At 30.3% G+C, this 11,851-nt stretch overlaps 1 protein-coding gene across 1 annotated transcript; it reads right to left on the bottom strand.

The window, feature by feature from the left end:
- LOC113713577 (transcription initiation factor IIF subunit beta-like) lies at positions 1 to 3,770 on the bottom strand. The gene is made up of 6 exons (XM_072069504.1): positions 3,347 to 3,770; positions 2,222 to 2,336; positions 1,789 to 1,919; positions 1,604 to 1,678; positions 829 to 978; positions 1 to 363 (listed from the first exon to the last, which is right to left on the bottom strand). The coding sequence occupies exons 1-6, from the start codon at positions 3,554 to 3,556 to the stop codon at positions 244 to 246; spliced, it is 801 nt and encodes a 266-aa protein (XP_071925605.1). The 5' UTR covers positions 3,557 to 3,770; the 3' UTR covers positions 1 to 243.
- Positions 3,771 to 11,851: the final 8,081 nt, after the last annotated feature.

Here is an 11,851-nt window from a genome sequence, read left to right as displayed (position 1 = left end):
TTGAGAAAATCTCTGATTAGGATATATATATAAAGATCCAAAACAAGAAAAAAAAAAAAGTTTATCTATATGACTATACGCCTCTTTTACATCGGATTCTACGCATCCATAAAATGGACAACAACAGCTACCAGGGCGTCATTTTAGCTTAGTAAAAAAGAAGTATTTTCTCCAAATGTCTCCCCTCATGTCAGGCAATTCGTTGTCTTTTTCAAATCTAATATACAGTCAGAGATAAAACATTTACTCAGCACCTGTATCCTCAACAGACTTTTTATACTCTGGCTTCAGCTCATATGTTCCTTGGTTTGTACCCCTTTTATTGTAGACGCAGAGCTCATTCAGTATCTCCTTCAGAAATTGCTGCAAAAATGGGGCAAAGCAGCAAGTACAAGAATATTAGTTCACGGAAATTCAAAGTTATTCCAGACTCAATCATTACCAGAGAGGGAAAAAAAATCAAGCATGCATTGATTTCTCTTTTTCTGTTCCCTGGTTGTCTTACAAGGGTAGCTAAGGAGCAGGAGCATGAATTATGGCTATGCTATGTGACCCAGGGCCTAAATGATGGGTCAACACTCTGTTTCAAATTGTTCTATAAACTAGTGAACATTCAGGCAAAGCAGCCAAAAAGAAAAACCCCTGATCTATAATGACACTCTCCCTTCAAACAGGAAGCATTATTTATGAACAAGGATCCAATGATGGTTCCCTCTTCTCCAATCTCAACTCCAAAATATGCATCAATTTTAAAAAGAACACCATTTGTCTCCTTAAGGGAAAAAAGAAAGGGAAGGGAGAATAAAAAAGAATAATAGTAGAGTATACCGCAGGTTGATCAGTCTCTTGCACAAGCTGCTTCAAGGCCCAATTAGGTTGTCTTTCAAAAAGTTTAAACATGATATCTTCTAGTTCTCCACGATCCCGTCTAGTTCTCTTGACATCTGATCCCTTAACTGGAGCTGCTTTCTTCTTATCCTGCCATAAAGATGCATGATTCGAGTAAGAATATTCCATGTTTATAACCTTTGGAACTTTCCTGGAATGTACTGTATTACCCTTCTCTGCCTTGATAATAACCACTCCCGAATAAGTAATGCGCAATAGGCGGGGAAGCAATAAATATGCATTTAGAAATAAACCAACAATGTACAGAACAGCATCATCATGATGTTAATGAATTTCTTAGCTAAATATACGATACTTGTACAAATCAGATGACGAACTGCAACGTTGGGCAAAAATTCTCCCAAAATTTGGCCTCCTTCCCAGCAGAGCATAATTAACTGGTCTCAAGGAAGATAGCTACCAATGGGATCCAGAAGGCCAATCGGCCAATTTTAATCTAAGTACAATATTTTCAAACATTGTTCTGATGTTTTTAAGAATTAGAACCAACTTAGAGTCCATCACTAACATTCCAAACTTTCTTACAGCAGCTCCCACTTTTTGTTGTTCAGAAGTCCAACAAGATCACAAAACAGAATAAATAAGTTGCAAAAATTTTGTTACAACTACAGGAAGTTCAAGATCAGCAAGATTAAAAAGCAGAATGCATTAGCCGCAAAAAATTACACCATAACTAGAGGACATGATTGAGTACCTTAGAATTGGATGCAATCAAGCCTACCATTCCAGGCATAGGCCTCATGTGCACACCACGATCATTGTCGATCACCTACAAATATACGAGCCCAAATTGGGATAGAAAAGAAAAAAAATGAAAATCATTCCAATTATACAAAAGCCAAGTAAGATATTTTGCAAGTAATATAAATCACGCCATACTTGAATTTGTCTATTTTTGACCATCGATTTATTTGTCCTCTCACGACACATTTTTCTATACTCTTCCATGTTTTCATTGTGTGGTTTCAGGTCAAATTTATGTTCGACTTTCCCTTCTGCAGCAACTCTTCCTGCAAAATCAGTGCTAAACAATAAATAACAAAAGAAAAGATTCTTCCCAGCAAAGTTTTGCTCCAAAACTGTCCAGGCATGCAACATCAAAAACTAGAGTCAGAGCACAGAGAAAGCCTCACAGATCAGACCCAATCTCAACTCAGCTGAACAAAAGCAGGACATACTAAAAAATTTAAGGAGAAAAAGCTATATCCCTGTTCAATACCCATTGTTTGAAGAGAATAGCTTCCAGAACAACAATGCATCAAAAAGAATCTTGTAAATTAAATTTGAACTTAAGGAGCCTAATAAAGATTACCTTGATTTGTCTCAGAGAAAATACACATAGGAACAAAGTCTTTGAACATATTAAGCGAGTAGCTTTTCGGCATGTTTCCGGTGTCACTTCCAGTTCCAGCCATCTCCATAGTAAACTGATTGTAATTTAAAAAGCTGTTTAGAAGGGTAGAATAGTGATTTGCAAGGAAAACTATCCAAATAAAACACATAACAGATTATCCACATTCTGAAATTCATTGCGATAAAGGCATAACCCAAGGTGCTTCCTATACGAAGAAAAAGACAAGGAAAAGAAAAAAGGTTAATGGAACTCCACATATCCCATCAAACATATGGAACATGCAGATACCTATTTCCAAAACAGAGGAAAAAAGGAGTAACTAACCAGTAAAAATATGCTGCAGTGCATCAGATGCAAAATTAAACATACAATGGGTCCCAATCCTAATATATACATGTTCTAATTAGTTAATCTCTGCAGAAACGAATTACTTGCAAAAACAAATAAACTCGATGCAAATTTATGGATATACATATGTAACAAACTACATAATTTTGAGCATGTGAACGTTTTTGCAACCACATGTCAGCATGAATTCAACAACAACTAAACTTAACTTGAATAATATGCTTCTAATCACCTGCAGCCATTCAGTCAAAATCAATTATTTGAATGCACAAGAGTGAACACAATGATCATGCTTCATGCACAGGCATACATCACAAAAGCACTCCGCATTATCCGTAAAGAAGACAAAGTGCTACTACATCAAAAGCCATCCAGACTTCTGGCCTCTTCCCAAGTACCAGGACAGGGGTCAATTGCTTTCTCACTTCGTAAACCTGAATTATAGTCCATTCAGGCTTTATTTAGCACACAATAACTACTGAACTTAAAAAACAAAAAAACAAAAAAAGATGCTATAGCAAAATCTTACAAGGCAAAGAAAAAAAATCAAATAAATCACTTAAAAAACTTAATTCACTAAACAAATCTACAGCTCAAATCAGAAGAAAACTGCAAAAATCTAATTCAATTACCAAAGAGAATAGGAGTATACACACGCACACGCACACGCACACGCACACGCACATTTCAATTATATCAAAACGATTAAGTACGTGAGAAATGACTCTTGAGTACCTGCAGTGAGTCGTCGGGACGAAGAGGATCGAGAGAGACGACGACTTTAGAGGCCGGAGGTGAATCGGAGACGGAAGAGGAAGAAGAGGCGGCAGCTTGAGCTTGCCAGGACTTGGAAACGACTAGTGGACACTTCATCAGCCACACCGATCTCTCCGCCTTGGCGGTGTCCACGACGGTGCTGTTGCTGCCGTTACCGTCGTCTTCCATCTCTTCTTCTTACTTGGTTCCTTTCCGTTTGATTCTGAGCTGCTTATTGTGCTACAGGTGTTAGTTTACTAGGCTCTGGCTTGTGTTTCATCAAACTCGTCAGGGAAGTGAATTTTCTGTGTTGACTCTCCCTGCGCTGAGTTCTTATGTTTTGGAATTCGAGTTTTCCCATTCTTTTTTTTTTTTTTTGGCCTTTTTGTTATTGGGCTCATTTCTTGCCCTATCTTCGCGTTTGGAGATGTTTTTGTAATTTTTTGTAATAACAGACTGTGTATGACTTGGGTCAAACTCTTTAAAGGGTGTACCTGGCAGCTGGCACTCCTCAGCTCTTGCTCGACAAAAGCCGAGGTACATTTTTCGGTTGGCTTATTAAACAAAATTCAAACAATTAAAGATGCACTTACTTTATTTATTTGTGGCTCAATATTGCCTCAATAACTATACAAATTTTAGAAGAGTTCAAGATCCCGTGATTAATAACTCATATTTTAAAAAAAACTCTCTTCCTTCTCTGTTAAAAAAATTTTTTAATCAAAATATCTTCCAACTTTTCTATGCGAAATCAGATTTTCTTATCTTTTCCTCATGCGAGGAACCTCTCTCTAAAGTCACTACTAGGTTAGGTTTCCTAGTGAATTGCCTAGTGAAAGTTTTCTCTCCTCCTAAACTTTTATAGTCAAAGTGTTCTTCTCTCCTAAGATTCTCAGTGCGAGTTTTAGGTAACTTTTTTTTCTATTATTAGATCTAAGTTTTTTCTAGTAGGAGTTTTAGATCATTTTTTTCATTTTTCTATTGTTAGATTTGAGTTTTTCAAGTTTGTTTATTAGAATTGAAATTTCTTTAGTCTATTCAACAGATTTCATCTTAATATCTGGATTTGAAACAATTAATTAGTAGATGTTCTTGAAACTACAATTATTTTATCTTAGCTTTTTATTTGTTACTCAAATCTATAACTTTTCAGATTTGTTGTTTGATATCTTTGTATGATTTTGAATGTGAATAATGGATTGAGTGGCACGGCGAAAAAGTGCAAGTGAGGGATCACAAAATCAAGACCTCCTACTTATATTTAAAAAAAAAATATTTTATGCATCAATTGTCCATAACAAGGCCATGGGCGGATCTTGAATTCAAACAGTGGATTGGGCTGCACTTGAAAAGGCTATGAGCCTGGCCTCGTTTCTTAACGGTAGTTAAAGTGGTTTGGATTGTCGTTTTCCATAAAAAAAAATTTACCTTTTTCTGTGAAAACATTTTTCAATCACCTTGTTATCTTATATATATCTAACTCGTAAAAAAAATTTATCTTTTTCGTGAACACATTTTATAATCACCTTCTTATCTTATATACATAAAATCGTTACAGTACATTTTTCTACAAAAATTGCTAAAAACAACAATCCAAACAACAAGTTTTTACAGCGTTTATCTCGTAGGTAGGTACTAGTAGTGGATTTTAATAGACCTTCAGCACACATACAGAAAAACATAACATAAACATACACAACATATATTGAACGATAGTTACGAAAATACTAAAATCATTTCAAAATATTATTCTAAGTAGATAAGTAATATTCACTTTCAGTAGCGTGGTTAAACATGGCTAATGTGTGATCACTAAAACACCAATTGAGCAAGTTGCTTCAAGATCAAATACGGTATAGTGTCAAATACTCCAGACGGGTTTAAGCTTTAGTCGCATTTTTGTAGGTCGAGACATCTACAGTATTCAGCCTTGTGTCCCTCAAGAAGAGGAAGAAGTAATGATCCTTGTGTGTATAAGCTTTAGTCAATCAAGGGAACATCCAAAAATTTCTTGCAAACAAGTTTTAGTAACCACTTCGAAATGTGCATTCATTGGTTTGATCCATGTCTTCATCCCTGAGGATTTAGCTAAAGAATTAGTAGTAGTACGAGTTACCACTGCAAAAAGGGTAGCCAAAGAGAGAATCACACGCAAAATCTAAGGCACAATTGTGCTGATAGACAGTGTCCATTACCTGATAATTACCAATATTCCAGCGTAAAAGTGAGGTCAATTTTCTTGGTCCTTTACTCTTATCGTCTATGTAATGCGGTATACATACACAGCGTTCTTGATTCTACCAATCTTGTACATACTACACTGATAACAAGATTTCTGTTTGGATTAATTGTTTCTCTTGGTATTTTTGAAATATTTTATTGTAACAGGAGGCTCCGTTTGGATTACCTGTTTTTGGGGTTGTTTTTCAAAAACAGAACTGTAGCATTTCGTTTTTGAAATACAAGTCCGTTTGGATTAGTTGTTTTTGAGATTATTTTTCAAAAACTATATGAAAAACTTTTACTGTATGTTTTTTGGATTATTTTTAGAGATATTTTTAAAACATATTTTGGGTATTTTTATAATTTATAATTTATATAATTTTATTTTTTATATACATTTATGCATTTATAATACATTTATAAATATTTATAAATAAATATATTTATATATTCGCTAAAAATATATAAATGTATTATAAATGTATTATATTATATATAATACATGATATAAATATATTTATAAATGTATAAGTGTATATTATTATAAATGAATATTATATAAATGTATAAATTATAAGTTATAATTTTTATATTTTTATATAAATATACATTTATGCATTTATAATACATTTATAAATACTTATAAATAAATATATTTATTTATTTATATAAAAATATATAAATGTATTATAAATGTATTATATTACATATAATACATAATATAAATATATTTATAAATGTATAAGTGTATATTATTGTAAATTTATAAATTATAAATGAATATTACATAAATGTATAAATTATAAATTATAAATTAATATTTTAATATAAATATACATTTATAAATTTTTAAAAATAAATGTATTTATGTATTCATATAAAAATATATAAATGTATTATATTACATATAATACATATTATAAATATATTTATAAATGTAAAAGTGTATATTTTTATAAATGTATAAATTACAAATGAATATTATATAAATGTATAAATTATAATTTTATTAATATATATATTATATTATGTATAAATGTATTAATATAATTAATATAAATGTACAAATATATTAATATTATGTATAAATGTAAAATTAATATTATGTATATTAATATAAATGTATTATATTATGTATAATACATAATATAAATGTATATTATAAATATACATTAATATATATATTATGTATAAATGTAAAATATATATTATATTATATAATATATAATATTCATATAAATATATTATAAATATGTAAAAATATTTTTTAAGTAAAATAAAATATTTATAATATGTAAAAATAAATATATAAATATTTAATATATATATAATATACATTAATATTAATTATAAATATTATAATATTATAAATATGGTGTTTATATAATATTTCAATTTGCAATATTTATTGTATATTTCATTATATAAATATTCATATAATATATAATATATAAATATATAATATATAATTTTCAATTTGTATAATATACATAATATTGTATATATATAATATAATATATTATACATAATATACATTATTACATTATTACATATTATGTATATTATATATTATACCTAACATTATTAGACATTATTATACACAATAATGTACATAATAATATTATACATTAATAATGTATATATTATAATATAATGTACACAATATTTTGTGTATAAATATTTACACATTTATGTATACAATATTACATATTATGTATATTATATTATGTATAATATTAATGTATTATGTATAATATTAATGTATATAAATATTTATATAATATATAATATATATAATTTTCAATTTGTATATTTCAATTTATATTAATATAATATATATAATATACATAATTGAAATATACATATGTAGTTGTTTTTGATATAATGTTTGGATATGGTGTTTTTGGAGTTGTTTTAGAAATACACATTTACTGTAGCATTTGGGATTTGAAAAACAGTTTTTTAAAAACAGCTCAAAAAACAAGGATCCAAACACGAGTTTTTAGAGTATATTTGGAGATATTTTTAGAATATATTTTGGGATATTTAAGAGTAGTAGAGTTTTTATAATATATTTTGGAATATTTTTTAAACATTAAAAAAATTTAGACAATTTTTTAGAATACTATTTAGAATATTTTTTAAAAATTTTTATAGTATTTGAAAAACTAATTTTTGAAAAATTGATGAACCCAAATGGAGCCGTTTTAAGTCCATTCATCAAATGCTTGGCAAATAATGTAAATGGGAAAGGAATAAAGCGTCGCCACGTTGTAAAATCTCATTCTTTTATACCTACCTAGTACCTACCGCAGCCTAGGAGCCAATTATATGATCTCGTTCCCATATCCTCCCCCGGAAGAAGGTATTAGTTTAGGACAAATTTAGGATCAGAGTGTAAAGTTCGAAGGTATTAGTAGTTACTTAATTAATACGAGGGCATTATTGAAAGGGCTATAGTTTTGCAACTATTTATTTTATTCAAACTTAAAAATACTGTTGCTCTTAATAGACTGCCAGAGTCATACAAGTCAACTTCCAAAAGTATAATCCTATTTTTTTTATTCCTTTTACTTCTTATTCTCTTCCAAAAATCAAAATTTATAAACATTGATTGTTGGAGGAAAAATAGTTCTTCTTCCATGCTTCAAATCAATTTACAGAATTGAGGCAAGAAAAAAAAAACTGAAATCACCGTATTAGGGGTCATGGCCTCCAAACTTTCCCATTTGAAGAGCCAAAGTTACCCGCAAAATAAGAATTAAAATTGATCCAGAACAGGTAAAAGAAATGGAGATGAAGAAGATTGGAGTTTGTTGGAAAATGAGAGGCCAAGATGAATATTGGTGAAGGAGACAAAATGAGTTTTCCTTTTTTTTGCCCCTTTTTGGAATCAAAGAAGCAATACAAACTAGTCTAGATTCCGGGATCAAAACTGCTCCTTGGAGCACCTGTGACTCGCTCGGGTGAAAATTGCGTGGGGCCATGGCATTGCCATCCGCTTTTGTGTGCCGGATCAGGTCCAAAGAGTTCAGGTCAGGACATATTTTAGGTTACAAAAAAAAAATTACAAACTAATCTAGACTCTAGATAAGCTAAGGACCCATTTGGATTTGCGATAACTTATTGAAAAGTATTTAATCTAATAGAGTTTTTAATCAAAGCACTCATGAAGCGTTCTAGGATTTTTAAGTATATTGTTTGGATATATAGTTTAATAAGTACTTATTGTATTGAATAATGTATAATTTTAAAAATTTTAAATATATTTATCTCTTTATTTAGTTCATAATATTGGATAAATGATTAAATTTAATGTTTTATTTTTAAAACACAAAAACTATTCTAAAATCATCAAATTTTAGGTTTTGTTAAAAGTGCTTTTAACAATAAATGTTCAACTTCTAATTTTATGAAATAATATTCACTAAACACCTCAAAAGTGCTTCTAGCATCAAAAGGTGTTTTTTTTTTTAATCAAAAGCAACGCAAACACCAAACGGGGCCTATAAGTCCCCTTTTATGTTTCTGGAAGCCTATTAAAACCCGAAAAAAAAAATTTCAATAAAGGAAAAGGCAATATTTGGGTAAATAACATGTTACTGGAAAGTGGAAAGAGATAATAATAATAATAATATTATTATTAAAGAGTAATGTCCAAAACTGTAGTGTTATGTCGCATACGATTCTAGTACAAATCACAAATAAAATTATAAAATTGTTATATGTCACTTGTTTAATCGGTTGGTGATCGTATAATTTGCCTTAGTAAGAAGCTTGTGGGTTCAACGGAGCTCGCAAGTCATGCCTTTGTGAATTAGTATTATTGCTACTATAGTAAAGATTGTCAGAATAAAAAGGAAAGGATGGGGTGAAGAATATAAAAAGTGTAAAAATCAATTAAAATTCTCTTTTCCTGTCATATGTCTCTTGGATTAACCATTTGGCTAGAGCCTTAATTAACCCTGCATGCGGAAGCAAAACTTCAGGAAATTCGGCAAGAAGAAAATAGATGGCGTATTGCAGAGCCGTGAGGGGCACGAGAAAAATGACCATGGCAAGAAGTAGCTTTCATTCCCATAGATATCCCAAGCAACCTTCGAAGAATCCAGCCCGATTGATGAACCAATGGTTGTACAAGGCCACACAGAAAATGAAATGGGCAGCCCAAGATATCCTTAACCAGTACCTTTGGGGCACGTGATCACTCATTCTATCTTCTCTTCTTTCGTCTCTCTCTCTTTTCCCACTAGTAAAACGACTCTCTTTGTGAATCTGGGCCGAATGTTATATTTTGATATTGTACTGAAAAGGGTCAAAGAGGATGGTAGAACGTGGGAAGATGATAATATATATACAGGGAGGAGAAGGGAGGGGTAAAACAGAATCTGTTACTTTGGGATATGGTACAGAGAGGGCAACCTCCCAGAGAAGCATTTTCCGTTGTCTGACAATTATTTATGCGTCTTACCTTTACGTCTTTATCAGTTTATATGCTCAACTGCATACCCACACTATGTATCATATGCAATGAAATCCTAACAATTTTAAACTATTTGTTGAATTACAAATTTATAATTAGAATGCATATTTCAGCTACAAGAGGTTGTTTAGAGGAAAATAATAGAAGTTCCAGAGATCATATGATCATATAGTTAGTTATATTATTAGACACAATGAAGTTGTTTGTATTCTTTTCCACAAAAGTTTTCCTTTCTTTTAAAATTTAATGATAGAGGGCAAAAAGTAGTGAAAATTAAGTGTGAATCTTTAAACAGACAAGTATTGTTAATTATCCATTTAAAGTATATGGTCCCTAATTATGGTTCATGGGGTAACAAAGTGCATATTGAAGCGTAACTACTAATATGAAATTCTATAAACATACATGTTAGATGCAAGAGATATTGTAGTTGTAGAAACAGTAAGACCATCTCTAACTAAACCAGTCCTAATTACATGCATGCATATAGAGTCCAAGGCATTCTTTCGGCAACTAATAGTTGGACACTACTAATAGGCTGCTTTTTGGAGAGTTAACTAAATACTGAATGAGAATTAAAGGTCCTTTAATTCTTCTTTATGTGAAAAGGGTTAATACCAAAAATTTTACATATTTATTGTTAGACAAGCTAATCATATTGCTATTAAAAGAGATAACATGTACGCAATTGCATGTAAAACAAGTCAAACATCCATAAAAAAAAAAAAAAAAAAGTTACACATAAATGGAATCACGTAGTAAAAGTAATTGGTCCTTTTCTCCACGGATGATTGTTCATTCCGTATATATTGGTTACATTTCAATTTGCATTAAAGCCATAAGTGTGTGTATGTGTGTATATCTGCACCAGATGCGATTCAAATTCCTTAATATTGACTAACCTAGCAAATTAATTAGCAAGAGGCTGAGATTGTCAAATGCTTTGGCCTTATGTGATTTGGAAGCGTAAAATTTAACCCATGCGTTGAGGGAAGAATGATGGATTGAATAGTACGGAAGAAATGAGTGTAATTGAAAGTTTTGAATTCAAAACCTACCACTTATACTAAAAAAAAATTTAGAAAGGCAAAAAAATGTGGTGATTTTAATCAAAGTAGAATTGATATGTTCTCTGTTAAATTTAACGGTCAAATTTAAAAAGTCAAATATTTTAAATAAAATCACGACAAAATTACAAAATCACCCTTCTATGTAGGATTATGATGTTCTAAATGAAATTTTGGAAACAATCTATACTTTTAAAAAAATTTTAAGATAAAAACAAAATTTTGAAAAAAAAAACTTATATTTACTTCATCTTCAGTATTCTGTTGGACTCCTACCATCATGATAAGAAGGAACAAAAAATTTATATTTGCTTCTGTGATTTTTCTTGTCACCGTACTTTGTTCTTGCCTTTTTTTTTTTTTTTTTTGTACGAGACGAAACACATTTGAACTTTTTATCATGACAGTAGCGGTCTAACAAATAGCATTGAAGATGAAACAAATATAAGTTTTATTCTATAATTTCATTTTTACGTTGAAATTTTTTAAAAGTATGGTTTGCTACTGAATTTTATTTGGAACATTGCATCAAGCTTGGACTGAAGGTGATTTTGTCATTCTATGGTAATTTTATTTGAAAAGTTTGAGTATTCAAGTTTAATCGTTAAATCTAATAGAAGATCTAATGGTATCACTTTAATCACAATTATATAGGGGTCTATTTATAGGTTTCTAGCTAAATTATAGGAGAGTTCAAGACTTCAAGTGTAT

The sequence above is a fragment of the Coffea arabica genome, chromosome 10c (genome assembly GCF_036785885.1).
Source record: "Coffea arabica cultivar ET-39 chromosome 10c, Coffea Arabica ET-39 HiFi, whole genome shotgun sequence".
In the NCBI taxonomy this organism is placed as follows: domain Eukaryota; kingdom Viridiplantae; phylum Streptophyta; class Magnoliopsida; order Gentianales; family Rubiaceae; genus Coffea; species Coffea arabica.
This window is presented reverse-complemented; position numbering and strand designations above follow the sequence as displayed.

Coding starts and splice junctions, on each gene's coding strand:
- LOC113713577 (XM_072069504.1), bottom strand. CDS start 3,556: ATGGAAGACGACGGTAACGGCAGCAACAGCACCGTCGTGGACACCGCC. Junction 979..1,603: donor TGATTGCATCCAATTCTAAG/GTACTCAATCAT, acceptor TCTTTATGGCAG/GATAAGAAGAAAGCAGCTCC. Junction 364..828: donor AAGAGACTGATCAACCTGCG/GTATACTCTACT, acceptor CCATTTTTGCAG/CAATTTCTGAAGGAGATACT.